Source organism: Cavenderia fasciculata (genome assembly GCF_000203815.1).
Source record: "Cavenderia fasciculata unplaced genomic scaffold Scf_ET2XIPL01COFD4-5, whole genome shotgun sequence".
Taxonomy (NCBI): domain Eukaryota; phylum Evosea; class Eumycetozoa; order Acytosteliales; family Cavenderiaceae; genus Cavenderia; species Cavenderia fasciculata.
In genome coordinates, this window is record NW_004457695.1 from 2,960,789 (window position 1) to 2,975,198 (window position 14,410).

A 14,410-nucleotide genomic window follows, 5' to 3' on the forward strand; every position below is an offset into this window, starting at 1 on the left:
AGCCTGTGTGGGTGATCATTCCACAAACATTTCTTCTTTCTTAGTCGCGTTTGTTGTTATTACCCATTAGCTAGATTTGGTCAATGTGATAGAGTGTATGAATAGAAGAAAGAAAGGAGGATGATTAAATTCTTTTTACTATCAAACAAACAAGGACAAATTAGATTATCACATTACTATGACTTTATACCATTCGATCAACGTCCTGCAATGGAAGCAGAGATTGTTAGAAAGTGTATCTCTAGAAATGCAAGTCAATGCTCTTTTGTAGAATACAAAGACTATAAATTGGTGTATCGCAGATACTCATCACTCTACTTTATAGTTGGTGTTGATAGTTCAGAGAATGAATTATCAATCTTGGAACTAATACATAATTATGTAGAGATACTAGATGCTTCATTTGAACAAGTTTGTGAATTAGATGTAAGAAAAGGAATAGTATTCAAAGGAATAGTATTCAAATATGTAGTATTCAAATATGTAGTATTCAACTACTAATATCTCTTAATTCTCTCAATCTCTTTTTAGATTATGTTTCATCTAGAAAAAGCACATTTTATATTGGATGAAATGATTTCAAATGGTCATATATTGGAGATATCTAGATTTCATATATTAGAGTCTGTCAATTTAATGTCGATTGCTGATCAGAAATCTTGATCAACTCAAATCTCCCAATCGAAGTATTCCCAATCCGGAATAAGTATTCGTGGACAAAAAGTGGTTACTCTAAAGATACATGGTGTAGCAGTTGGAATCATTATTCCTCGCCTGGAATTGATGATAACAATTCTCTCTTAATGATACACTCCCTCTCTCTTTTGGACCACAAGAAAGAATTATTTGGATTGCACAATCATTAAACAGTTTAATAATGTCAGAGTAATAAATAAAGTAATGTAAATGATTTTCTTTAATTTTATATATGTACACTTTTTTATTTTGATGGGGAAAAGAGTTGATGAATGGCCTAAATCAGTAACAGTAAAGGTCATTGTTATTATTAATATTATTATTATTAACAAAATACTGATTTTATATTGTGAATGGTTGATAAGTTGAATGGATTATTATAAATGGTCTTTTGGCGATAGTCGTGGATATGATTATTTTGATTATTATTATTATTTCCATCTAAACTAGTATCACTACTATTATCATTAATATTGATTAAATTTTGAGTTGAAGGTGAACTTGAAATAGGTAGTGATGATTCGGTTTGTTGTTGTTTTAGTTTAAACATCTTTTTGGTATCTTCTCTTGTTGTTTCATTTAGTAATACCAATTTACTATGGTAATAAAGTAATGAGAGAACAGGAAGTGCCATCAAGAAACTAAAAATAATTAAAAAGATGTGAACTGGATGACTTGATACAACTTTCCAAAACTTTGATTCTGCTGTATGTTCATTTGAGGAATTATTATTATTATCGGTTGAATTATTATTATTATTATTGTCGGTTGAGTTATTATTATTATTATTATTATTGTTGTCTGGATATATAGTTGTATTTTTATAAATAATGTCTAGATGGTATATAGTTGTTATGAGTACAATTAAAATATTGAGTGCGACGCTGGCGATAAAGTAGAAAAAGTATTTGTAGTTGTTTTGACCGACACAATTGCCAACCCACGGACAATGGTGATCAAACCTGCTAATGCATGCATTACAAAGGCTGCAATGTGAAGATCTTGGTGGTCGATAAATTAAACATGTTTCTAAATTAAATTAATAATAATAATGAATTAGTAAATACTTCTACCTCTATCTATCTTAACTCTATCTATACATACCGCAATATTTGACAGTATAGGGAAAATCACCAATGAGAATGGTTTTGTCTGGAAAAGGTATGGATTGAGTTGATGTAGAAGGTGTGATTGATCCTGGTGGTGAGGCATGGGTAGCGTGATTGACATTACTAACGTCGACATCTTCCTCTACTCCATCTTCATAATCATCTTCTTCAACTGAAGCAGAAGATGATGATTGATCAGTACTGGTACCTTGTGGAACAACAACATTGATTGATAGAACTGCTGTTCCATGGTTATTATGAGAATCAGATGATTTCTTTTCATCATCATCATCATGTTCTTGGTGATCTATGATACTGTTTTTAGCTAGTCTTCCAGGGTCTGTAAATGATGTAGCCAACAAAGTTATGTAGTTGGATACTGAAAATAAGATAAATAAAATACATGCAATAATGCCTCCTGTTGACAAGTGAATAAAGTATGGCAACCTAAATTACATAAATATTAATATAAATGTATTAATAAATCAAACCACTACTACTATTACTCTAATACATACACATAAATAGAATATACAACAATCGGTATTCCGATAAAGCTGAATGTGATCAAAAGGAATAACTTGTGATACTTTCTTTGTAAAGGGGTGACTGCTGCCATCGCTCTCTAGACTCTAGTGTACACTTCCTCGCCAGGACTGTATGTTTTGCTTCTCTCCTTGCTTGCTTGCTTGCTTCTCTGCTGTACTCTATATATGCAATGACTAAATATTTGCAAACTAAATAACTTTTACAATGCAACAAACAAAATATAGGTTGGTATGAATGAATAAATAAATAAATAAATAATATATGCTATGCTATGCTATGCTATGCTGTGCTATGTGTATGTGTATGTGTCGAGAGTATAGGAGTGAATGAAAACTAAACTAAAGCTCTCTCTCTTTCTTTATTCATTATGTTGTGTGTGTGGGTGTGTATCTCGTCAGAAAACCTAAACTAAATATCCACCAACCAATGATGCTGCAGGTTGCAGGATGGATGCATTCCAATTCGCCAAAATCACAGGGTAGCTTTGCATCAACAATACGACGCAAGGGATGTTCCACAACAGTGACCCATCACATGTTCAAATCGAAAAATGCCGATGTACCAAAGTGTCAAGATTTTTTTCTGTTTATGGCCATTGACCATCAATCTCCCCTTGCATCTCTTTTTAACAAATGACTCTATCGATTTTAAATGTTATCGATTTCAAGCTCATCTTATGATTGCATCTTCATTGAATTGACTTTCTATAAAGATATTTCTATTTTTTTAGAACGAATACACCATACTAAATCCGATATCAAGGCTATAGGTCCTTCGAAGTACAATTGTACTTAGCAAAAGAGAGTGTAGAGTTATTATCAGACAAATTAGTAATAATGTAAGAAAAGAAAGTATACGGATGATGGATTTAAAAAATAGATTAAACCCATGTGTGTCATGTCTTTATAATACTACTTCATTTTCAAAAAATAAGTTAGAGTGACATTCACTTCTAAATATTTAGATTACATCTATACTTACTGAAGTAAAGATTGGATGGATAATTCAAATACAACAACTATCACTAGTAGTACTACTACTACTACTACTACTTCAAACAATGCACTACAAATCAATCTACAAAAGTTAATATTAGATTTCAATATAGAGAATAGTATATTCTTTTATGGTTCTGCAATGAGTAAAGAGACTGTACAATTGTCATTGGTGTCTTGGCGGTGGTTTAATTGGGTGTCAGAGTATTACAGTAATTCATTGACAAGTGCATTGGGATTCAATGTAAAGTTTGCAGGAGGTGATTCTGTACAACAAAAACTAGCTTCAAAGTACTGTCTCTTTAAACATATCAATCATTGGCGATTTGATATTACTGGTCTTAATTTATTAAAGGTCACCGATGATATGGTCCATCAAGCTTTAAAACAACAATTAGAACAAAAACAACAACATCAACAACAATTACAACAATCATCACCAAATAATAGTAACAATGGTAATAATAATAATAATAATATTGGTAAAGAAAAAAAAAAGGGATATTCTTTATTTAATTTTTTTAAATCTAAAAAGGATCAACCTACAACTACAACTATTACTTCTACTACTTCTACTACTTCTGCTACACCATTGGTTGAACCATTATTTGAAGATAATGTATTTCAAAAGTTTCATTCACCAAGACATTATAGTAAAGAAAGAATAGAATTTTATAAAGAGAGTTTTCCAAATGGAATCTCTACTCTTATCTATTACTATTCAGAGAGGGATTCTAAAATGGAGTTACAACAGGCAGAGGAATTGGCAGCTATCATTGAATTGTCTAAACAATCGTTGACTGCTTTTACCATTATACAAGATTCTATACCACACTATATTTCGACGACGATAGCTGCTTGTAGTAGTATAACGTCGTTGTCAGTTTCAGTACCTGCTCAACAATTACAAATGCCTTCGTTTATATCATTGGTAGAGACGGTTGCAAAGGGACCGATACATACAATGTCCTTTTACAGTAAACTTAGCTTTTCATTTGACCCGTCCAACCAACAACACCTGACCGACAATATAGTGACGGCATTGGAAAATACAGACTTGAAAAACAAATTAACAACTCTTTGGTTGGAATGTTTACCAACTCAACCTCTGGCAACTCTATTGGTACAATATGTCAATGTTAAAAAGTTTGTTCTTTTGCCACCAGCACTTGGTTCCTTGACCTATACACCATTGCTCGAACCATTCTTTCAAAACAGAAATCTTAAAGGTATAACAATACCATTGGATTTGGATCGATCTGTAGAGATTGATGAGAATATTGCTGCAAATCTTGCCAAACTATTCCCCAACCGTATTCAACTAAAGGATAATATCGAGTATTTTAGTATTAGTCTGTTTAAACCATGTGCTGGTATATTGGATGCAGTATTTTATCCCTTACCTACATCTATCCACAGTCTAAGACTATTATCGTATTCAAGACTACTTGTACCACTTGAAATAGATTGTCTGGCACCTCTAAAATCTAGTCTCCAAGAAGTATCTATTATGGTTCACATGGACAGTCTATTTAGATTCCTAGACTATTTTGATGGATGTACCCAGTTGACAAAAGTGTCGTTGGGGATCACCGAGTATTCTGGTAGAGAGACCAAATCACCCAGTAACTTTATATCGTATCTCATCGACACTTATGGTGCAAGATTGTCCCAATTAATCAACAAGACAACCATTACATCATTCAATCTATCTATACCGGTACCTTCTCCACATTATAGTGCCGATCCGTATGTACCAGGTTCGCCATTTGACAGCGCCAAGTCTGAAAAGCTGTTGTTTCTCTATCTCCAACAATCCATCTTTGCTCCCAAGACTCTCTCCTATTTCAAAGTATCCATCTCTGGCAACTTTCCAAAGATCTCGATTCCCTCTGACATCCAACAAAACATTCAATCCAATTATCATATCATAAGAGCTCCAAATTGTAGAGGTTATACCTATGATAAAACAAATGCTCTATCATTCTATTTGAAATGACCAACCAAATGTAAATAACCTACCTGTAAATAAAATTGTATATTGTATATTCATTCTTTTGTTCATTCGTTCGTTCATTCATTCCATTCTACCTCTATTAATTAAATTATGTATGTATCTTTTGATTCTCCATCATCAAAAGTATCTTTTCTTGAAAGAGTATAGAAAAAAGTGATGTGGCGAATTCTCGCAACTGCAAGCAAACCGGTGCAAAACTGTGTGAATTAATAAAAAAAAACAAAATTAAATAATATTATAGGGTCAACCTCTCTCTTTTTAAAAGGTCTCTATCAAACCTTTTTATTTAGAATTATACATATATATTTATTTAAAACAACAAGTAATATAAGAAAATGAACCCATATTATCCACCAGGCTATATTCCTCCACCAGGTGGTATGTATTGTATTTATTAACAACAGAGATCTAGCAAAAGAGAGAGAAAGAGATATAGAGAGTAGTCCTCTCTATGTAAAGACTTTAAGACTAATCGTTTTTTATTGATACTTGTACCACTTGTAATACATTATAGTCTATCCACAACAATATGGATATCCAACAGTTTCAGTAGTACAACCAACAGTTGGATATACTATTCCACCACCAGTAGTCTATCCACAATATAATGCATATCCACCAGCACCTGTTTACGGTATGGGTATGGGTGTACCACAACCAATGTACCCAACTGGTATGGGTCAATCACTTGCAACACCTACTACATATCCTGGTCAACCGGTCCCTATCGGTGTCAACTATAGTAATAGAAGTGCCTCTGGTCATAAATTCAAAGGCAATTTTAGAATCAAGAATGAAAGAAGACACTTTTTCCAATGAGAAGAAGATCATAATGATCAACATAACAAAACATAACATAATCCAATGAAAGAGAGTGTTTTATTGTATCTCTCTTTCTTATTTTTTAATATATAACTCAACTTCAACAAACACATACATAACAACAAACAAAAAAACACCATTGTAAAATAGTAATCATTTTTTTAAAAACTAACTAACAACAAACTAATAACTAAAGTTATAACTGGGGACAACAAACTACAAACACAACAACAAACACACAATTAATAACAATAAACTAAACTAAAATGTACATCTGTCGATCGATCGTAATCAAAAAGACAACAACACTCATTAGGCAGTTAACAATGCTTTGCTCTCTCTCTGTCTACTCAAATTAATTGCCTTTTCTTTTAAATTTATTAATTAGGAAATTTTTGATCAGATTTTTTTTTAAGGGTTGATCAAACAAACACATCACCAAACCCTTTACTTTATTACATCATCATTTAACAGCAGCAGTGTCTCCATCATCATCATCATTCCATCATTCCTTGTTTCTCGATATTGTGTTTTATCAAGCTTGCTTGCATGGTTTGGGGTGTGTTCAATTGAAGATATAAATAAACCGTTAATAATAATTGTTGTCACACTCCTTAAAATATCAATAGACCTTCATATATATGTAAATAATAACAATAGTAACAATCAAGTAGAGAATATAATCATTTATCAGTTAGTCAATATATAATCAATCAATCAATCAATCAATCAATCAATCTATCTATCTATCTATTTATACATTCTATATTTATATAAATATATATAATAGTAAATCATGAGTGAATCATCTCAATCACTTTCACTATTCCTCTTTGTTGGATTCTTTTCATTGTTTGTAATGATGAATGGATTGGATCAACTATCCAATAATACCAAAGAACAAGAAGAAGAGGAAGAAAAGGGACAACATCAACAACGATATAGAAATCATAATAATAATAATAATAATAGTCCAAGAAATAACAATCAACAACGTCAACAACAACAATCATCACCAAATAGAATCAATAATAATAATAATAATAACGCAAATCAATCAACATCATGGTTAACATACTTTAAATCATTCTTTAGTAGATCCCAACATAACTCTTCACAAACTAATAATAGTAATAATAATTCACAATCATCAACTTCACCTATAAATAATAATAATAATTTATTTGAATCAATGTTTGAATCAAGATATTCAAATTCATCATCTTCATCTTTATCATCGTCATCGTCGATATCAACATCTTCATCATCACTGTCGTCAGGTGAACTATTGCCATCGGGATCATATATGCAAAAGGTTGCAGAGTTGGAAGAGAGACTACAAAACGAAGCAAAGTGTAGAGACGTTGAACGTCAAGGTCGAATCATTGCCGAACAAAAACTATACAATGAAATGGCATCGAATCAATTGCTGTCAGAGAAATACGCAGAGATGGAAGAGATACAAAACAAGTTTTGGCAACTCTACTCTACCTCTAACAAAAAGGAAAAGATTCTTCAAAACAATTTGGAAACCATCAAAGAACAATTATTGGCATTGATGGATAATTTCCAAAACTCTATTTCAAATCAACTTTTGACAGCAGAAGAAGAGTCATCAAATAGTTTGTTTGTAGATGAATCACAACAAGAGAATCAACAACAACAACAACAACAACAACAACCAACCATGTCAGTCAATATCGATCGTTCATTTGTCGAACAATTTGAATCATTGGTACAACTAATGAAAAGCACTGAAAACAATGAATCCATTGTATTATTACAACAAAAACAAGAGGATTTATTTTTGTACATAACTAAACATAATTATATTAATCAATACAATCATAATAATAATAATAATAATAATAATAATAATAATAATAATAATAATAATAATAATAATAATAATAATAACGGTAATAATGATATGAATAATAATATAAATTCAAGTGATACGGAATCAAGTTCAAGTAGATCAAGTAGATCAAGTAGATCAAGTTTTAGTAACAATACCAATAATAGTAATAACCAAATGACAAGAATTTCATTTACAGATATTGTAGAATAAAAACAAACAAACAAAGATATATTTATATTTTATTTATTACCCAACCTATCATATCTCTCTCTTTCTCAAGTAAAGTATTGGGTTGTAATGATTCGATGAATTATAACCAGTTCTACATTGATTTGTGTCAGGTGAGAGGTAGGGAGGCGCCCTTTACAATTTTCACAAAAAAACTACTTTATAAAACCGCAGCTTGAGCTCATTCTCTTTGAAACATGTTTAATTAATTAAAACTATTTATATCTCTAGGAATAATATTAATAATAGTAATAATACTATTCTCTCTATAAAGATAGAGAAAGAAGAAAAGAGTATAGGAGATGGCATTTAGTGTAGAGGAAAAGACAATGTTGGTGGTTGGATGTATCACTGCATTCAGTGTATTGGTATTTGTAACACATTTGGTGGTTGTCTATCTATTGTCTAGAAAGAATGTTAGAGAACAGGCTGCAACACTAGAGATGAATGGCGACATTGCAATGAAGAAAAATAAGGACGATGTGGTGGAAGACGGAACGATAGACCAATTTATCGAATTTAAGAGTAGGAGAAATTATCGTTTGGTAATGGTATTGTCGACGATTGCATTGGTGTTGTTTGAATTGACGTTGCTGGTGTTGGTCATGTTTGATCATTTACATATAGCTGCTGGTATAGTTATTATGGTGGTGGTTGGTTGGGTACACTGGATCTCGATTATGACACCGTCGAGCAATAAGATGGTGGCACAGACTATTCATTTACGTGCGCCTGTAAGATGGTGGAAACGTACTTTGTTCAAGTTGCGCGAGAGAAAGAGATTCTATGTACCTGGATTCCTGGCTATTCTCGTGGCGGTGTTGGTACTATGTATTGTGTTGGAAGGTACGTGTGAGGAGAACCTGTCGCTGCGTGACACACGTATCATGCGACGATACATGACACCAACCTGTGAAAAGGGTGCGCCGTGTCTAGTGTACCTGACACTCAACGAGCAACCTCATAACAGCGTCATTGTCAACTACCATACGCCTGTCCTCCCATCCACCCCGTCAACCTGTCGCTATGACGAGGTGTCACGTGTCAACTCTACTACAATGTATGCAAATCAATCGACTGGTGATAGTTATAGTATGCCGTTAGAGGTCGAGCGTCATGTACATTGGGTGCATGTGACGGGACTGGAGCCCGACACGATATACTATTTTTCGTGTGGGTCGGATGACCATGGATGGAGCAGCGAGCGATCGTTCAAGACTGCTCCACTCGACCCAACCTCTTCATTTAGATTTGTGGTTGGAGGAGACGTTGATATCACCGACGAAGCAACCGGTATTGCGCGTGTGGCAGCTGCACAAGACCCGCTGTTTGCCATGATTGGCGGCGACCTTGCATACGACCGTGCACAGTATGCGTGCTACCGTGTGCTGGACAAATGGCTCGACAACTGGCAACGCATCATGATCACTCCATCTGGACAGTCCATTGCCATGGTCGCATCGATTGGCAACCACGAAGCGATCGGAGACTATGACGCATCGAAATCACGTGTTCCATTCTTTCTCCGATACTTTCCACAATTCCTCCAGTCCCAAGATCCAGGACCCGACAATGTCGACGATCGTCAACCATACAACGCTGTCACTATCGGTGGTACCAACGGTACCGTCATCTTTAACCTAGACAGTGGACACACCTCACATTCCATGTCAGGTCAAGCCGACTGGATGAAACAACGTCTCGATACTGACTTTATCAACTCACAACTCAGATTCTCAATCTACCACGTACCCATGTACCCAACCATTCGTACCTATGATAACCCCAAATCTTCAGATGTTAGATCGGCCTGGTTATCAATCTTTGATCAATACAGATTCAATATTGCATTTGAAAATCATGATCATGCTTATAAACGTACCCACCCTCTATACAATGATCAAGTTGTTACCAATTCTTCCATTTCAAATACTTCTACTGTATGTGTACACAACAAAAACAAATCAAAAACAACAAGACAGTTTTAAATCATTCTATAAATATTAATTTATTAACATTTATTTTTTTCTTTTTCTTTTTCTCTAAATTAAAAGACATACATGGGAGATGGAGCATGGGGAGTACATCTAAGATCTTTACCAAGTACCAGATGGTATCAACAAATTACTAAAAGTGTAAAGTAAGTAATAATAATAATAATATTTATTTCTAGAAAATAATTTAATATATATTTATATTGTTGTTGAAACTAAATATTAATATTAATATTAATATTATCAATTTTTAAGTTATATATTAAGAGTAGATATTGATCCAACAAACACTAGTAATCGTATTAGTTTTAGAGCACTTGATGAAAATTCAGAGATATTTGATCAAGGTATTCTTGCGTAAATGAATCTATCCAATCACTCTCTCTCCAACCCCTAACCTGGCTTTGTAATATTATATAAATTTAATCAAATCTAAATCTAAAATAATCTTTGGGCATTGTGAATTGTGTATCAATTAGTTGACAGACAAGTCAGTCTACTTTCTGATTATAATATATTCGTTGTTGCCCCTGGGAGATGATACATTGTAAATATCTTACTTTCGATGGGTTTCCCATATCCCAAAAAAAGATATTATTAAAATTATAGATATTTTTATTTGTTTCGTTTTACAATTAAAAGAAGAAGATCTTCAGTTGACGTCCGAACAAATGGTATTTATATCTCTCATTCTTTTAATCAAATAATTCAACAATGAAGTTATTCAAATCAACATTAATATTAATATTGTTAGTATCTGTATTGTCAGTATCTTTTGCAAAAAAGACCAATGCACCACCTACACCAACTACATGGGTAATTGTTGAAGCATTTAATGAAGGGGGATGCCCTGCATCATCGAGCATTGGTGGTTTGGTGATTGGATCAAATGTTGTTTGTTATAGACAACAAGTATTGTCATGCTCACCCACTGGCAACACTGTCACTATCTCTAATTTTGACACTGAAGATTGCTCTGGCAGTCCTTCCAACTCGACCACCTTTATAACTGATCAATGTGGTGCCACCGCCGTTTGGGGATTTACCAAGACCTACAGTTGCAGTTCGACCCTACCACCACAACCCGAGAGATCATTGATCATTTCAATCTTTGATGGATGTCAAACCGTACCACCACAACCTTCACAACTCACCCAATACCGTTGGATTCCAACCTACAAGTGTATGACATTGGAAAGATGTGGTATGCATTGTCCTGGTCTCGCTCCGTCCGGAGGGCCTACATCAAGTGCCAGCGGTAGTGCTTCTGGTAACTCGGGTAACCCTGCTGGTAGTACTGGTAGTACTAGTGCTAGTGCTAGCGCTGGTAGTGGGGGCTCAGGTTTAGGATGGAATAAACCTAGTCCAAGAGACAGCGGCAGCAGCAGTAGTAAAGATTCAACAAAAGGAGGCTCTTCATTCTTTTCAGAGCATTATACTACACCAGAACAAAAGATGGATCAATTTTGGGGTCTTGTAGATTCCATCATTGGTTTTGATAGTCCAGATCATAATGCTGATTTATTTGAACAACAACAACCATTTGAACAAGAACAATCATTTAGTGTCACTGGAAGTGGATTTTCTACTGGTAGTGGAGCACCCTTTGGTGGATATAATGTAGATGGTGCATTCTTTGGTTTGGTACTTTGTAATAGTACCAATTATATGGTAGGTAGCTATTTCAATGGGTTCCAAGAAACTGGATCCGGAGGATCTACACTTACCAGTGGAAAGTATTCATCGGGTGATCCATACTATACGTCAACTGGTGGTTCTCAAATGACTGCATTACCAGCCCCCGTCTATCCTACTAGTAGTACTGCCTCCTCACTTGCTACTAGTTCTAGTGCTACTAGTGGTAGTAATAGTGGTAGTAATAGTGGTGCCTCATCTTCAACCTCTGGTGATGCAGTTTCTTCATCCACTGCTCCTATCAATGGATGTGGAGTATTGTAAGTAGAGTACTAAAAACTAAATATTAAATTAAATTATAATTAATTAATTATTTCCATTTATTTCATATATATATTTATATTTACACACAGTCAAAATACAAAGAAATCAGCCAAGAATGATCAACAATGTATCCAAAATCAATTGTACTCGATTACTTGTGTTGCTCCCTATCATCAGTAAAGTAATTACACCAAATGAATTGATTACTTGTGCACAAGTAAAATAATGAAATAAATTTGAATATTCATACCATGCGTGCAGTTACAGTTGATCATGTATCTATTATACTACTATTTGATTGATTTCCCTCTTTTTTTTTTTTTTTTAATATTATCTAGCCTAGCTCCGTCTCTTTCTGTTTATTATAATTCCTTCCTGCTCTTAGAACTCCTGTACCCTCTGAAATTAAAGAATTGGCAGGTTCACTCGTCTTGTTCAAAAAAGTTGTAGTGTCGAATAAATTATGTCACCTCGCGACATGGATCGAAGCATGTCCATCACCACCGCACATCCCATCAACCAACCGATTAATGTCGCACAATGGTGTTTCGTTTGCAAAAAACACACCACCTGCTCGTTGGTTTGTGTGGTGAAAGCACCATTTTTTAAAAATTTTTGTCTTGATGGTGATGAGCTCATCTGTCGCCACCCATGATCATCAAATTAAAAAGGAAACTTTTTGAGTAATGTCTTGCCTAAGAATTAATTCTTCACCTTTATGCATCAGTACAACATCATCAATTGAAATGGTCTTTTTTTGTTGTTACCATTCTTCTTTTTTAGTTTTATTATTGTTGTTGTTTTAAGCTTTGACACCTCTTAGAACAAACAAACACTAATCTTAGTAACAGTCAGTGATCAACTACTTTGTTCTATCTTTCTAACAAATAAACACAAGTTTTAGTTTAGTTTATTATTATCATTATTATTATTTAATAGATTTCAATAGAGGTAGATTTCAATCAAAATCGATCGATTCCTTTGTTTTAAAGAATTAATTTTTAAAAAAAAGATAAAGATAATTATTTAATTTTAACCACAAAGTAAGTTTCACACCATCCATACACTACTTTCCTTTTTAAGAGGGTAACAATCAATTCCATCATCCATGTTGCGCAAACAAGCGAAAAACAAAAATCGCTTGATCAGATTTTTGTCAAGACAATTACACAATCCGTCTTTGCAGCAGCGACACACACCCCTTTGCCCTTCGTTTTCTGGGTTATTTGAATAACGACGCTACACCTTGCAATTGTGTTATATTCTTTTAATTTAACCTCTTAAACTAGCTAGCTAGCTAGAGCAAGGCAAACATAAATCATCATTACATATCTACCAACCAAAAGTTATTTAAAATTATATATGTAGGTGACTACACTCGTAGATAGTCGCGTCTTTTCATCAAAACTCGTGTCGTCGTCCTACATACACCCAAAACACAACAAAGTTTCCCTCCTTTTATACTTCAACTCTACTCTTTACAACACCAAACAGAATACAGTCAGTAAACAAAAAATATATATATATATATAGAATCAAGAAGAATAACAAACAAGACAAACAAGAAGAAGAAGAAGAAGAAGAGGTATTTGAATGAATGAATGATTTAGAGATGTATTTTAAAAAATGTCGATGGAAATGTGTAGTAGCGATAGCAACACAACAACAACAACAACACACATTTGTTAATCTTGATAAATGAGGGAAATGTGAACATACGAATCATTGTCAAGACATATACATTCATTCAACTTCTCTCTCTCTCGACTACTATGGTATTTAATCTATTCGTATGGTGGTGTTGTTGTTGTCGCAACAAATAACCCCCTAACCCTTTCTGCACCCACATATATAATACAACGACAATTGTGGGGGGGTGGTGACCTAGAAGTAGAAGATGAAGAAGAAGAACAATACACATTTCATTTATACACCTACCACCCAGTAAAAGAGTAGAAATAAGAGAGATAGAGAGAGAGAGGTAACAATATACCAATACCCCTATAACACCAGATTAACTACTACATCATTGTGTTTTTTTTTTTTAAAAAAGGAATTAGAAAAAGAGGGAGCATTGAAGAAGAGAGGAGGAGGAGGAGTAAGAAGACAAAGATAGAAATAATTTGTGTACATCCATATTGTTGTTGTTTTTATTCTTCTTTTTACTTCTTCTAGATATA

At 33.8% G+C, this 14,410-nt stretch overlaps 6 protein-coding genes across 6 annotated transcripts; 5 read left to right on the forward strand and 1 right to left on the reverse strand.

Annotated features, from left to right (window-relative positions):
* Positions 1-120: 120 nt before the first annotated feature.
* ap4s1 (adapter-related protein complex 4 sigma 1 subunit) lies at positions 121-663 on the forward strand (the record flags this gene model as incomplete). Its single annotated transcript, XM_004356182.1, has 2 exons — positions 121-426; positions 532-663. The coding sequence occupies 2 exons, from the start codon at positions 121-123 to the stop codon at positions 661-663; spliced, it is 438 nt and encodes a 145-aa protein (XP_004356235.1).
* A 358-nt stretch (positions 664-1,021) lies between these two features.
* On the reverse strand, positions 1,022-2,327 carry DFA_08751 (uncharacterized protein; the record flags this gene model as incomplete). The annotated part of the gene is made up of 3 exons (XM_004356183.1): positions 1,022-1,725; positions 1,801-2,184; positions 2,324-2,327. The coding sequence occupies 3 exons, from the start codon at positions 2,325-2,327 to the stop codon at positions 1,022-1,024; spliced, it is 1,092 nt and encodes a 363-aa protein (XP_004356236.1).
* Positions 2,328-2,780: 453 nt separating this feature from the next.
* Positions 2,781-5,348, forward strand: DFA_08752 (uncharacterized protein; the record flags this gene model as incomplete). Its single annotated transcript, XM_004356184.1, has 3 exons — positions 2,781-2,920; positions 3,341-5,098; positions 5,285-5,348. The coding sequence occupies 3 exons, from the start codon at positions 2,781-2,783 to the stop codon at positions 5,346-5,348; spliced, it is 1,962 nt and encodes a 653-aa protein (XP_004356237.1).
* A 353-nt stretch (positions 5,349-5,701) lies between these two features.
* Positions 5,702-6,185, forward strand: DFA_08753 (uncharacterized protein; the record flags this gene model as incomplete). The annotated part of the gene is made up of 2 exons (XM_004356185.1): positions 5,702-5,744; positions 5,881-6,185. The coding sequence occupies 2 exons, from the start codon at positions 5,702-5,704 to the stop codon at positions 6,183-6,185; spliced, it is 348 nt and encodes a 115-aa protein (XP_004356238.1).
* Positions 6,186-6,984: 799 nt separating this feature from the next.
* On the forward strand, positions 6,985-8,259 carry DFA_08754 (uncharacterized protein; the record flags this gene model as incomplete). The annotated part of the gene is made up of 1 exon (XM_004356186.1): positions 6,985-8,259. The coding sequence occupies one exon, from the start codon at positions 6,985-6,987 to the stop codon at positions 8,257-8,259; it is 1,275 nt and encodes a 424-aa protein (XP_004356239.1).
* Positions 8,260-8,579: 320 nt separating this feature from the next.
* Positions 8,580-14,346, forward strand: DFA_08755 (uncharacterized protein; the record flags this gene model as incomplete). The annotated part of the gene is made up of 9 exons (XM_004356187.1): positions 8,580-10,217; positions 10,332-10,417; positions 10,527-10,628; positions 10,881-10,945; positions 11,026-12,226; positions 12,320-12,406; positions 12,616-12,814; positions 13,771-13,815; positions 14,284-14,346. 9 exons carry the CDS (start codon positions 8,580-8,582, stop codon positions 14,344-14,346), a joined length of 3,486 nt encoding a protein of 1,161 aa, XP_004356240.1.
* Positions 14,347-14,410: the final 64 nt, after the last annotated feature.